This window comes from Hemibagrus wyckioides, linkage group LG09 (assembly GCF_019097595.1).
Source record: "Hemibagrus wyckioides isolate EC202008001 linkage group LG09, SWU_Hwy_1.0, whole genome shotgun sequence".
NCBI classification, from domain to species: Eukaryota; Metazoa; Chordata; class Actinopteri; order Siluriformes; family Bagridae; genus Hemibagrus; species Hemibagrus wyckioides.
Window position 1 is genome coordinate 652,409 of NC_080718.1, and position 12,701 is coordinate 665,109.

The 12,701-nt window shown below is 39.1% G+C and overlaps 2 protein-coding genes and 1 long non-coding RNA gene across 3 annotated transcripts; 2 read left to right on the forward strand and 1 right to left on the reverse strand.

The window, feature by feature from the left end:
- The first annotated feature begins 2,399 nt into the window (after positions 1-2,399).
- Positions 2,400-5,354, forward strand: LOC131359393 (polyadenylate-binding protein 1-A-like). Its single transcript, XM_058399254.1, has 9 exons — positions 2,400-2,545; positions 2,870-2,962; positions 3,059-3,229; positions 3,451-3,546; positions 3,759-3,996; positions 4,109-4,194; positions 4,347-4,442; positions 4,782-5,028; positions 5,234-5,354. The coding sequence occupies exons 1-9, from the start codon at positions 2,405-2,407 to the stop codon at positions 5,263-5,265; spliced, it is 1,200 nt and encodes a 399-aa protein (XP_058255237.1). The 5' UTR covers positions 2,400-2,404; the 3' UTR covers positions 5,266-5,354.
- A 3,945-nt stretch (positions 5,355-9,299) lies between these two features.
- On the reverse strand, positions 9,300-10,480 carry LOC131359070 (hatching enzyme 1.2-like). Its single transcript, XM_058398627.1, has 4 exons — positions 10,363-10,480; positions 10,005-10,145; positions 9,813-9,930; positions 9,300-9,687 (listed from the first exon to the last, which is right to left on the reverse strand). Exons 1-4 carry the CDS (start codon positions 10,478-10,480, stop codon positions 9,300-9,302), a joined length of 765 nt encoding a protein of 254 aa, XP_058254610.1.
- Positions 10,481-11,112: 632 nt separating this feature from the next.
- Positions 11,113-12,105, forward strand: LOC131359078 (uncharacterized). The gene is made up of 3 exons (XR_009205737.1): positions 11,113-11,362; positions 11,482-11,639; positions 11,910-12,105. It is a non-coding gene; the product is annotated as an uncharacterized LOC131359078 (long non-coding RNA).
- The last annotated feature ends 596 nt before the right edge of the window (positions 12,106-12,701 follow it).

The following is a 12,701-nucleotide window of genomic DNA, read 5'->3' on the forward strand; positions in this document are numbered from 1 at the left end:
ATTTTTACTTGATTAAAGTATTTATCCCAGCTCTAATGTTGTCATTTTGTGTATGAACTATTCATTTTATGTCAGAAGAATCTGTCACTCTGCTCACACATGCCTGTTAATACAAGGTCTGAGAAATGATCATGATTCAGATGTCAGTTAACATTATTGTTATTTTTGGGAACATGGGGGCTGTAGAACAGCAGGACTTTAGATAAGTTAGGTTTTCCTGTTAAGACTTATGTTATACTTAAGATAGTAACCATTAAAACATGATAAAACACTTTGCTGTTGAAATGTGTGTGTGTCTGTCAGTGTTTACAGGACACAGGTATTTGTGTCAGTGTTTACAGGACACAGGTATTTGTGTCAGTGTTTACAGGACACAGGTATTTGTGTCAGTGTTTACAGGACACAGGTATTTGTGTCAGTGTTTACAGGACACATGTATTTGTGTCAGTGTTTACAGGGCACAGGTATTTGTGTCAGTGTTTACAGGACACAGGTATTTGTGTCAGTGTTTACAGGGCACAGGTATTTGTGTCAGTGTTTACAGGACACAGGTATTTGTGTCAGTGTTTACAGGACACAGGTATTTGTGTCAGTGTTTACAGGACACAGGTATTTGTGCATGGACACTACAAAAGAAAAAGGACACATATAAAGACAGGGTCTATAGCTTGTAAATTGTTTCCTAAATAAAGTGCTTAAAAATAAAAATATATACATCACAACAGAAGGAAATAGTAAGCACTACAGCTGGACAGTCTGACTTGGTAACTCATAAAGAATAACTAATGTGTGCTGGACACTACTGTGTCCTGGGACACAAATGACCAGCGAGGATCTAAGCAGATTCACTTTAACAGACACTTGTTGCTCTACAGATTCAGAGGAAAAAAGTTCAAATTCAGCAAAGTCAGTATTTCAGTATTTAGTAACTAATGCTTTGGTGTGTGATGGGCAATTACAGTATTTGTGCAGTAATTCTGCTTTACATAATAAAAAAACTATGAAAAAGGAATGTTACTTGGTGACTGGTCAAATATCAACAATAAAAGTTGAGTTATTGGGTTATTGGGATGCTGTATAACATCAGTAAGGTTAATATAAGCTGCTGCTCAAGAGCTACTGATTAGCTTACTTAGATAACTAAAGCGGAACTAGCCATACACGACATAATTAAGATAATGACAGATTTGTTCACATACACTAGAAAATCCTTCATTACTGACAGCTAACATTAGATTCATATTAAAGAAAATGACCATTATGATGATTACAGCACGTGCTCACCTCTACATTTTCACAAAGATGATGTTAGTGAGACAGAGCAGGTATCTGAATATGAAAGAGTCTTTCTTCTGTTCTACATCTTAAAACAAATCCTGCAGGTCAGGTCATGGGTCATGTGTGTGCAGGTAGCGGGATGGGGTCAGGGTTTTTCTACCGAACCGTTAACACTCGCTGCATTTAATGAAACCGGAAAGATACCTAGGTTCAAAAACACTGCGCGCGCTGTAGCTCGGTTTGCTGTGCTGTGATTGGACAACTGCTTTTTATTTATTTTTTTCTAATACAAGTAACGAGAGATGTGGGATAATGTAGTGGAATAAAAAGTACGATATTTTACTTCAAAATCTAGTGGAGTGAAAGTAAGAAGTCTCAAAGAAATGTTATATTTTAGTAAAGTACAGATACTGGAAAAAGACACTTAAGTACAGTAACGAATTACATTTACTTCGTTACTGCCCATCACTGATAATGACCTCCTGATGACCCGCGGGGGGAGGGGGGGGGTCAGGTGAAGGGTGGGTAGTGGAGAGAACAGCATTGCTATGGCAATGACGGAACACAACGCATCATACAAAGAATCAGAACATGACGTAGTGTTGGTCAGCCACAGTCCAGAGCATCAGCAAGTTAGGAAAAGCAAGCAGCAGTTCACATCGCACCGCGAGAAAGTTTATTTCAGATAGAGCCAGCAGTTTCCTTGCTTTTATTATTCAGACTTGGTACAACGGTAAGTTGTAAAGAAATATGCTATGCTATGTTAATTAATAGTTTTGCTGATTATATAAATTAGCTTTATGTGCCTCAAGAGGCGAGTGCCGTTAAAGCTAACTCTTTCTCTAACTTTTTCTTTATTCAGTTCCAATCAGAGGCCATTTCCAACTTGCTGCCTACTATGGAGCCTGAGTCCATGTCTGAACTACCACGGTGTCCATCTCCAGCTCCTGTGAAACTCACATGGGGTGAAATCATGGACGCCGAGGACAATGAGATGGAGAATGTAGAGCCTTTCTGTTTCTATGTAAGACTTGTGAATATGTTGGGCATACATAACATAAGGATGTTGTGTCTTTCATCCTCTAATTCTCTCTCTTTTTTCTGTTTAAACCAGAATCCCTGGAGCATGGATTACATCAACCAGGTAGAGGAGCAGAAGGTAGAGAAGAACATAGAGGAGCAGAAGGCAGAAGAGCAGGCCAAAGTCCAGCAGCCGCCTGTTAGAAACACAAAGCTCCTTAATGAACGCCTCAGCAAGAATAACAAGGTACTGCAGTAAAGTCTGTCTGCAGATCAAGGCTTAAGAGGACATGCTTTATTTCCATATAAAGACAAGTTTGTGTCTCTATATAGCATATAGCATTTCTAACAGTTTTTGTTCAGCTGTGCTATTCAGGGTTTTTGGGGAGTTCATTGTAACCACTATGCTATGCTATGTTAGTAGTTTTGTTGATTACATAAATTACCTTTATGTGCCTCAAGAGCGAAGTTTCTTTAAAGCTAACTCTTTTTCTTTATTCAGTTTCTGTCAGAGGCAATTTCCAACTTTCTGCCTACTATGGATCCTGAGTCCATGTCTGAACTACCACAGTGTACATCTCCAGCTCCCGCAAAACTCACGTGGGGTGAAATCATGGACGCTGAGGACAATGAGATGGAGAATGTAGAGCCTTTCTCTTTCTATGTAAGACAATAAGCTTGTGAATATGTCGGGCATACATAACATAAGGATGTTGTGTCTTTCATCCTCTAATTCTCTCTCATTTTTTGTTAAAACCAGAATCCCTGGAGCATGGATATCATCAGCCAGGTAGAGGAGCAGAAGGCAGAGGAGCAGAAGGTAGAGGAGCAGAAGGTAGAGGAGCAGAAGGCAGAGAAACAGGCCAGAGTCCAGCAGCTGCCTGTTAGTGACAAAAAGCTCCCTAATGAACGCCTCTGCAAGAATAAAAAGGTACTGTAGTAAAGTCTGGCTGCAGATCAAGGCCTGAGAGGACATGCTTTATTTCTAGCTTTATTTCCATATAAGGACATGTTTGTGTGTCTCTACTTAGCATATAGCATTTGTATCAGTTATTGTTCAAGCTGTGCTATTCTGTTTTTTGTATGTTTTGTTTTTAATTAACAAATTGGCTTAATTAACAATCTGGATGTTGACTCTGCCCTGTTCTGCAGACAGTGAAACTACTCTTGAGGAACCTTGACTGCAATGTGGATGACAGACAACTACATGAGGAATTCCATCCCTTTGGAACTGTGATCAGTGCAGAGGTCAATTTCAATTACTACCTTCACCTCCCCATACTCCCTCTTTTAGGTTAAAATCACTGTGCACTTGTAGCACAAGAAGATGAGGGTTTTTTTATTGTGAACTATTTAACCGGTTTATTTTCTGAATGTGGAAATCTATTATATTGTTACCATATAGTGCATGTAATGCTCATTCTTTGCTTTTCGCATCTCTAAATCTGTTTCCTCTGCAGGTCAATATGGAGAATGGCCATCCCAAAGGCACTGGCTTTGTCATTTTTGCATCTCCTGATGAAGCCAGAAATGCCATCATGAAGATGAACGGCAGGGTATTGGGAAGCAGGCCAGTGTATGTTAGTGTGGTTCAGAGCAAGGAGGAACATGGAGGAAGGCACAGAGAGAGGGCAGAGAGTAGCCTGAAAGAACCCTGTCCAAATCCACACCAGGCTCAAAAGAATATTCAGCCACAGAGTAAGTCACACTTCTCAATTTGTGTTAAGTTTACAACATTGTTAAGGCCTCAATAGGTCCCAATCATAATACTGATTGGATGATAAAGTGAAATGTTTGGTTGTGGCTACAGATGCATCTCCAGAATTGAGGAGAACCAACCAACAGGACAGGAACATATGCAGAGCGCAAACCACACTGCAGTCCCAGGATGCACAGGTATTTTTCTGATTATATTACAGGACTTTAATGATTTTTCCCATGTTTTGGTCACACATTTTTAGCTTAATGATTGTCTTAATACTGAGTGATGGATTACTATAAAATACCAAATCAAATGCTGGATGTTGATTTTGCTCTCTGTTCTGTAGAAGAGTAAGGTGTTTATAAAACATCTGGACTACAGTGTGGACGACAGGCGCCTGCATGAAGCGTTCCTGCCATATGGAACAGTCATCAGTGCAAAGGTCACCTAAAATTACTAAACCCTACATTTTATTTCTTTTTTTTGTTTACTTCTCCTTACCTGCTCTATTATGTCAAAACCAGTGTGCACTTGCAGCACAAGGAGATGAATGTGTAGTTGGGTGTTTTTTCGAATGGTTGCTACCTCAAATTACTATTAACACTGAAGAGATTCATATTGAATGTGCAATACCAGAACCCTGATACTAACACAATATAGCTATTTTCATTATGTTTTGATGTAATGACAGTGCTAGTTTTTCCTCAAGATTAGCCACATACAGTAGGTGTGTGTAATATTAACTTTTGTGCTTGCTGTATTTCCTTGCTGACCCCTACAGGTGACTGTGGAGAATGGCTGCTCCCGAGGTTTTGGATTTGTGAGCTTCACCTCTCCAAATGAAGCAGAAAAAGCCATTAAGGAGATGAATGGAAGGATGATGGGCAGGAAGCCACTGTATGTGACGCTGGCTAACAACAATAAGCAGCGCAAGGCTTCCCTCACCCAGACTGAGTGTACAGGAAGCAGTGGTCCAACTGAGCCACACACAAGACCTCACAGATTCTTGCAGAGGGTCCATTCACATCGTGAGTCACAGCTGACCTTGTAATACAAGAAATTTAATGCAATAATAAAATGAAAAATATCAATAAGTGCAATGGTTATACAAACTATGATAAACTGTTTGAGAATTACTGTGATATATAACTGAATAGCTACACAATAATTCTGAACACACAGCGTGTATCTGTGACAGTAATAGGGTAATATGACTCTGCTTTTCTCTTTCAGGTCGTCCCTCTGTTGCACCGGCCACCAGATAAACCTTTTAAACTTTATACTTCCTTTTATCAAAATATATATATTGATTTATATTATTATTATAAATTTTGTTAAATTTTGTGAAACTCATTTGTTATTTTTGAATTTTTATATATTATATTATCATACTCATTGCATGTAAAAGCAAATAAACAATTTGGGGCGGGGGGGGGGGGTATTTCAGCAGTTGATCATGTTGATAACATGCAAATATAAAGCACACCAACACCAAAACTCATCAAGCTAACAGGGTTTGATTCCTTTTTACACTGAAATCTCAAATCCTTCAAGGTATTCTGTCAATAGCAATAAAAAGAACAGGAAAGAAATTAATTATGTACTGCTGCACTTAAAATACCTTTCATACTGCGTGTACTGTATGTACTTGAGAACTGAAGTAATTCAGATGACAGATTTTTAAAAAATTTATAATAAGAATAAAAAATATATTTCATTCATGAGTTCATAAGAACTTTATTTCTTTCCAGTTTACCCAATATTTCTGAAAAGAGGTAAGAAAAAAGAAGAAGAAAAAGAAAAAGACCAGATGCCCAGCGGTGCATGTGTAGGACACTGTGAGGTATGTAGCAGTAGTGTTACAAGGATCTGTAAAGATGGTGGAGGAAGCTTCGACAGTGCAACTCTTCAGTCCATTGCGCCTGTAAATGACAAAAACAATGTTAACATGGTCTCTTTAAGAGCTGGACTACAAGTTAACCTACTAAGTAAAAAAAGCTTAAAGAACAAACTAAAAGCTTACAGTGAGGAGACAGTTGAGAGTGTGTTTGGAGCGTAGCAGTTGGTGTTCTGGGTGAAACTGTTGGGGATTCCACTTGAACAGGTTACAGAATCAGCACACCCAAAGTTCACATTCAAGATCTTAATAGTATTCACTCCTGCACAGATATACAGGTAAGCTTACTGTAGAGCAGCAGCAACATAAAAGTATTTAAAGTATTTAAAACTTGTACTGCAACTACTGTACGATGGCTGGACATTCCCATGGTGTTTTATATTTGCGTATAATTGTTGAACAGATGAATGTGGCACTTTCAGGCATCTGGAAATTGTACCCAAGGATGAAATCTTGGCTGATTTCTTTTGATTTTCCCATGGGGTCACACAAGGAAGTGTTTGAGGTGAGCCTTAAAATACATCCACGGATGTGCCTCCAATTAACTCAAATGTTGTCAGTTGACCTATCAAAACGTCCATGACATCAGCATCTTGCATCTTGCCTTTTCAGCTGGGGTAGTGGCATCTCTGCTGCAGACAGGAAGAGACTGGAAAAAATCATAAAAATAGCTCTTTCATAGGATGCAGTCTCGACCCAGTGCAGATGGAGGGAGAAAGGAGGATGATGGTCAGGTTCTGGAAGACTCTGATGACTCTGGGCAGCTCCTGTAGTGGTAGGCTACTTCACCCCAAGTGTTTGAGAGAGTGGTACTGTAGGTCTTTCCTTCCTGCTGCTGTGAGACTGTACAACCAGCACTGCTCCCAGTAGCCCCTTCCACAAACTGGACAATATATTTTGGGATTTCTACTATATCATATGAGAATTGTGCAATAACACAAGATACTTTATCTTGATATTTTCTTTTTTTTTTAATCAGATTACAGTTTATTATTATTATTATTATTATTATTATTATTATAAACTAAACAAGATAAATAACTGAAATTGTATGAATGAATAGAATTGTAATGAATTATACTTGTTATAACTTGATAACAGAACAAAAATTTACAAAAATTGCCCCAGATTACTTGATGTCATTTCATCGATTCTCCAGCAGGTGGCGCAAAGGGATTGTTGGATTTGTTTTACAATTTCTCTGACAGTTAGTGACATGCATTTATGAGTACTGTGTTCATATTTACAAAGCTCTTCACACAGTTAGAGCAACAACGGTCTATAAGGAACGATCTAAGTAAGTATATATTGATATATGAGTGGAAGTAAATAAGTGTAATAAAGTGTATGTATCAACAATAAGAACAATACAATAATAGTAATTACATTATTATTATAATAATTAATAACGATAACAAACATAAAATAATAATAATAATAATAATAATAATAATAATCATCATCATCATCATCATCATCTGCGTGCCCCCAATCCGCATCTCAGGTATTCCCACATGGTGTCTCGAGCCGGGTGAATCTGTGCATTTTAGACGTCACGTGCGCGTGCGTATTCACTTCTTTGAATAGTTTATTTGTATCTTGTGGACTATACAGTATGTAAACTCAGTGGCGGACCGTGCATTTCACACCTAGGCCTTCACTGGTGTCCTTCCTGAATTAATCCTCATCTCTACCATCATTATGACGCCACCATGAGCATCGCTAGGCCATTTTCTTCTCAGCCCTCAGCGATTGTCCATAAACTGTACACAAATTCGTGATCGCCTCAGTCCGCTTTAAGTTTCATATGAAAACTGCGGCAGACTTCGGCTCCTCCCCGTCTTTCAATCCGCAGAGCGAGGATCAGAGGACAAGTGTGTGTGTGTGTGTGTGATCAGGAAGACTAGTATTTGGCTTGTTCAGTACTTTATACACATCTATGCAATACAGTGGAATGCTGCAATAAGTTTACCATCCTACCCTGTTAGTCAAACCTTTATTTATTTATTTATTTATTTATTTTACTATTATACCCTCATTGGGGGCTGAGCCCCCCTTAAATGAAACTAGGATCACCCCTGGACGCCACGGCAATAGATACTAATCAACCATTAAATAACAAAGTAAAAAAGAAATTAGTCTACAGTATTTCACACCTCACAAGGAATAGTCAATTTTATTACAGTTACTTTTCTCAAAAAAGACATTCTTGATGACGCATGTAGCAAACTGCAATCTCCCAAGGATCCGAAATGAGACGCAGAGAATATAGAAACAATGTATATGGGCGGTTCGCTGCCTCTGACTACTCCAATTATCCAATCAAAGGACGGGAAATTGCTGACGTAATCATATGCCTGCTAGATGGCCCCAGTGACAACAACTCGAAATCTGATTGGTTAATGTAACAATTTCATTGCCACTTATTTTAAGCTACGGGCGCCTGCACCATTGATTCTGAAGGCCTTAAGGCAGATTTCTTTCACTCTGGTGACACATGATGTCTGCCACTGGCTGAAATATGATTAGATACATACTCTTATCATAAATATACACTACTGGAAACAGCGCAACCGAGAGAAAAGCTATGCAATGTAGAGAATAGACTATTGGGAATAATTTAATACACATTCATGGAAAAATATATTAAATATATTAAAATGCAAGTCAGTGATTCAGATCACTGCTGTTTAGGCCAGCAGAGAAGACCTTGCTGGAACTGACCGCCCACCACTGGTAAATACACTGTTTAAAAAAATTAAAGGAACACTTTGAAAACACATCAGATCTCAATGGGGAAAATATCATGCTGGATATCTATACTGAAATGGACTGGGTAATGTGTTAGAAATGAAAGGATGCCACATCATTTGATGGAAATGAAAATGATCAACCTACAGAGGGCTGAACTAATGTAGTATATTAGGATTTTCTCACAGGATTTGTTTCTGCAATCATGTCTAATGTTGTTGATGATCCTTGAAGGTTTAGTTTTCATATTTGTATGTAGTCATACATGTCTAAGTGCTGGTTCAATTATACCAAACGAACAGGACATGGTGTATTAGGATTCTCTCACTGGATATGCTTTTTGAAGTCTAAAGTTGATGACTGTCCTCAAATGTATAGTTTTTATATTTATATGTAGTCATAGATGTCAAAGTGCTGGTTCATTTATACAAAACAACATTCAATAAAATGCCGGTACATATGTGATACTGAGGTGGAGGGAGTAACAATAAATCTTGCTGGACATTCATGGTCCTGGCATGATGAAAACTGTTTCATGGGGTTTCAGTGAAATACTTTATTAAAGCACACACCAAGAAAAAGATGCATGTAGCCATTTTATTGTATGATTTCATATTTTGTTAGCACAGCAAGTGAAGCCTCTGAACAATTTCAGCACTTGTAGAGGGTGTTGATCCTCAGGATGTCGATGGCGGACAGTTCCTTTCTCTGTCCAATATTCACTGACGGATCAGGAATGGGAGTGATGGTGTCCAGCCCGTTAATGGAGAAAGCTGTTCTTCCATAGTGCATTACAGAGGAGTAGTCGTACGGAGTGTTGAGGTTGTTGGTGTTTTTCAGCTCGAAATTAGACTGCGTGGTTGGGTCGATGTTTTCCCAGTTGATTTTGACGTACTTGTCACGGTCACTCCTAGTATGCTCGTGGTAGAAACCAAGTGCATGGTTCAGCTCATGCTCGACAATGCCATAGTAAACACAACCCAACCTGCTGAGAGAAACCACCTGAGCACCACCTGATCTGCCCACATTAGAGAAACATCTGAGAGAAAAAAGAGGGGAATCAACCATGTCACTTACGTCAAACTAAGGACACTGTACATTAAACAAAATTAGAGAACTCCAAATTCCATTTTCAGGTACAGGGATTGGTTCAGTGGTTCTCACCCATCTTTGCTCTCGATGCTAAGGTAGGAAGTTTGATTTGTCCTGGGAACGAAACGAATGCAGGTTTTGCTGTGGAAGGAGGCCATGGCATTGGCTATTACGGTCCTGTCAGAGAAAGCTGTAGAGAAAACGTTCAATACATTAACAAGTAATAAACAGAGATGTGTCATAATGAGGAAGTCTTTCACTTACAGAAAACACTGCTCAACGTGTAAGGCACCTCCACTAGGCCATTTGAGGACTTCTTCCAAAAGCAGCTGCTGTCGCTGCAGACCAGAGCATTCCTACCTCTTGGCAAGAGTATGTCTCCCTCCAACAACAGTTCACTGGATCCTTCAACCAGAGAACAAAAAGGGATAAAGACAGCAAAATCAATAAGTAGTAATGGTGGTGTCTTACAATTTCTGTCACTGGTGCCAGCAAGGAAACCGTACCCAAAAGAAATAATTACAAAAATCCTAATCTTAGAACAAGACAGGTTCTAGGCCCATATTTGTCGAATGTGTAGCAGTAATAATACTGGTGTAGTGAGATCAGGGAGTTATCAGACCGTTGTTGATGGTGAGAATCCTTGACGTGATGTCCACATGCTCAGGTTGGTCAAGATAGAAAGCTTGTGAGAAGCCAAGCAGCAGGGCTAGAATGGAGAGAGACGCTATAGACTGCATGATGCTTCAGTGTGGGGAGATGATCTGGATGCTCCTTCACCGTAGCTCGGTGACTGCCAACTGTCATTTCTCACTTTTTATACACACTGACACACACAGAAACAACTTGGAGTAGCTTTCTGGGGATTAACTCTAGGCCTTAATGTCCACTGTCTAATGTGTGGAACTAAAGGGAGGATCCTCTGAACTCAACACTTTAGTGCCTCACTGAAGCATCATGAGAGTTAGGAGATTGGTTGGATAATCAGGAGTAATGGATGGACTTTAGCTGGACCATACCTCTTAATGACCGGTTGTTGATCTATGTCTCAGACAGGCTCTAGTTTTATGGAGTGCCTTGTATATTTGAAGGACTTACGAGTTAACCCAAGGTAAACATTCTCTGAATGAATATCTGAGCCATATGGCTGAAGGTCATGTGATTTGTATCCAAAATTTACAAATATGTGTATTTTTGCTCTGGAGAAGCAGGACCTGCAATTAATAATTGTTTGAGAATGCAGACAAATGACTATTCAGGAAAAGTAAGGTGAACTTGCTGTTTCATTTGGAATGAAATGTGTAGCGTCATTGGCCATTCTCAAATTAACACTGATCTGCTGGTCATCCCAGATGTTTTATCTCCAGCCCAGGATCTCGCAATGGCTCTGAACAACTCCCTGACCTGCCCTTTGGCCACTGCTCACAACCTTGGGGTAACCATGGACAATCAGCTGTCATTTTCCTCCCATGTTACTAATGTCACACGCTCATGACAGTTTCTTCAGTGCAACATCAGAAGGATTCAGCCATTTCTGTCCACACAGGCTGCTCAGGTGCTTGTTCAGTCTTCAGATAGGAGAGTTCAAAAACAGATGGCCTGCCCTGTTCCTTGAGAGTGAAGTAGGTAATGTTTATTACTGTTCATGGTGTTTAATGGCTTGCAATTTGAATTTTCTAGTTATCCTGCATCCTTATATGATAGTAATTCTAATCCATTGTTTATTGTTTAAAATTTTCAGATAAATGCAGAGTTCTTGTGGATCACTACCAAGCCACTGCGATCGAAGTTCCTGTCACAGCAGGACCATTTCTCAGACAAACTAATACAGCAATCTTCAACAAGAAAGGAGGACTGAAGGGGCAGAAGATCAAGGATGTCCTGGATATCAAAGATCCTGTAAGTAAAAATCCATGGGAAATGCTTTCACTGTATTGAGGTGGTTATTGCAAGGTTTTTTTGTCCTTAGCTGCTCATTTAAACATTTGAGAAATGGTAAATGGCCTGTTTATATGGTGTTTTTATCCAAAGCACTTCATTGCATTTGCATTTCATTCACCCAACTCGCCAACCAGACAACCAATGGCTTTAGACAGCCTGCTCTCCTCCCTGTTCTGCCATTGCACCCACTTCTGCTAAATTCTATCTTGATTGTTGCCCCTGCTTTAGTGTGACAGCATTGACATCAGGAGGGAATGCATCCTGAGGAGCCTTGTGATCTATCTCAATGAGGATCCAGACTCTTTTTTACAAGGAATATCTGGTAAGTTTATCACAATATACCTCCCATACGGCCTAACACAGTTACTTCGTCCATGACACGTTATTATCGAATCACATGAGTCATGAGTCCTAAATCAGTAAATACGCAAAGAAAAATTCTGTATTTGTATTCTGTAAATGTATTTTGTGGTTTAAATATAAATGATTCTCTCCACAAAATAGTTTTTTTGTACACAATATTATATATGTATTTAAAAGTATTAGCAATTTTCATCAAAAACATACAATTTTTGATGTATTTATATGAATAAAATACATATTTATATGTACATAACATACATACATACAATACATAACATATTTATATAAATAAAATAATGCTCCTCTTAGGTCCAAGACAGACCAAGCTGGCCATCGGGCTGTCGGGTTTGTACAAATGCAGTCCCGGGTCTTACACTTTTTCCCCTCTCTCACACAAGCACTGAACGTCCAGCCCTACATGTCTGTCAGCTGTTGTCTTTGCTCTGTGATCAAGCACCACTTGTTGACCCAGATGAAGACGATGTGAGACAGTAATTCTTTGGCGTCAACTTGGTGTGTCACAGCCCTTAAATTCACACTTTATCTGTAGCCTACCTCCTTCCTTTTCAGTCAGTAAAATAAGTGTAGTTTAAAAGGTGTGATTAATTGTGAACACATAGCGCCAGAAATAAGTGATTTACATGAATTATCATTTTC

Bases quoted from the DNA above. Each gene is read 5' to 3' on its own strand.
- LOC131359393 (XM_058399254.1), top strand. From the start codon at position 2,405: ATGGATTACATCAACCAGGTAGAGGAGCAGAAGGTAGAGAAGAACATA. The intron at 3,230-3,450 runs GTACTGTAGTAA...CCTGTTCTGCAG, and splicing joins GCCTCTGCAAGAATAAAAAG to ACAGTGAAACTACTCTTGAG. The intron at 3,547-3,758 runs GTCAATTTCAAT...TTTCCTCTGCAG, and splicing joins GAACTGTGATCAGTGCAGAG to GTCAATATGGAGAATGGCCA.
- LOC131359070 (XM_058398627.1), bottom strand. From the start codon at position 10,480: ATGCAGTCTATAGCGTCTCTCTCCATTCTAGCCCTGCTGCTTGGCTTC. The intron at 9,931-10,004 runs GTAAGTGAAAGA...TTTTCTCTACAG, and splicing joins CACGTTGAGCAGTGTTTTCT to CTTTCTCTGACAGGACCGTA. The intron at 9,688-9,812 runs GTGAGAACCACT...TTTTTCTCTCAG, and splicing joins AGCATCGAGAGCAAAGATGG to ATGTTTCTCTAATGTGGGCA.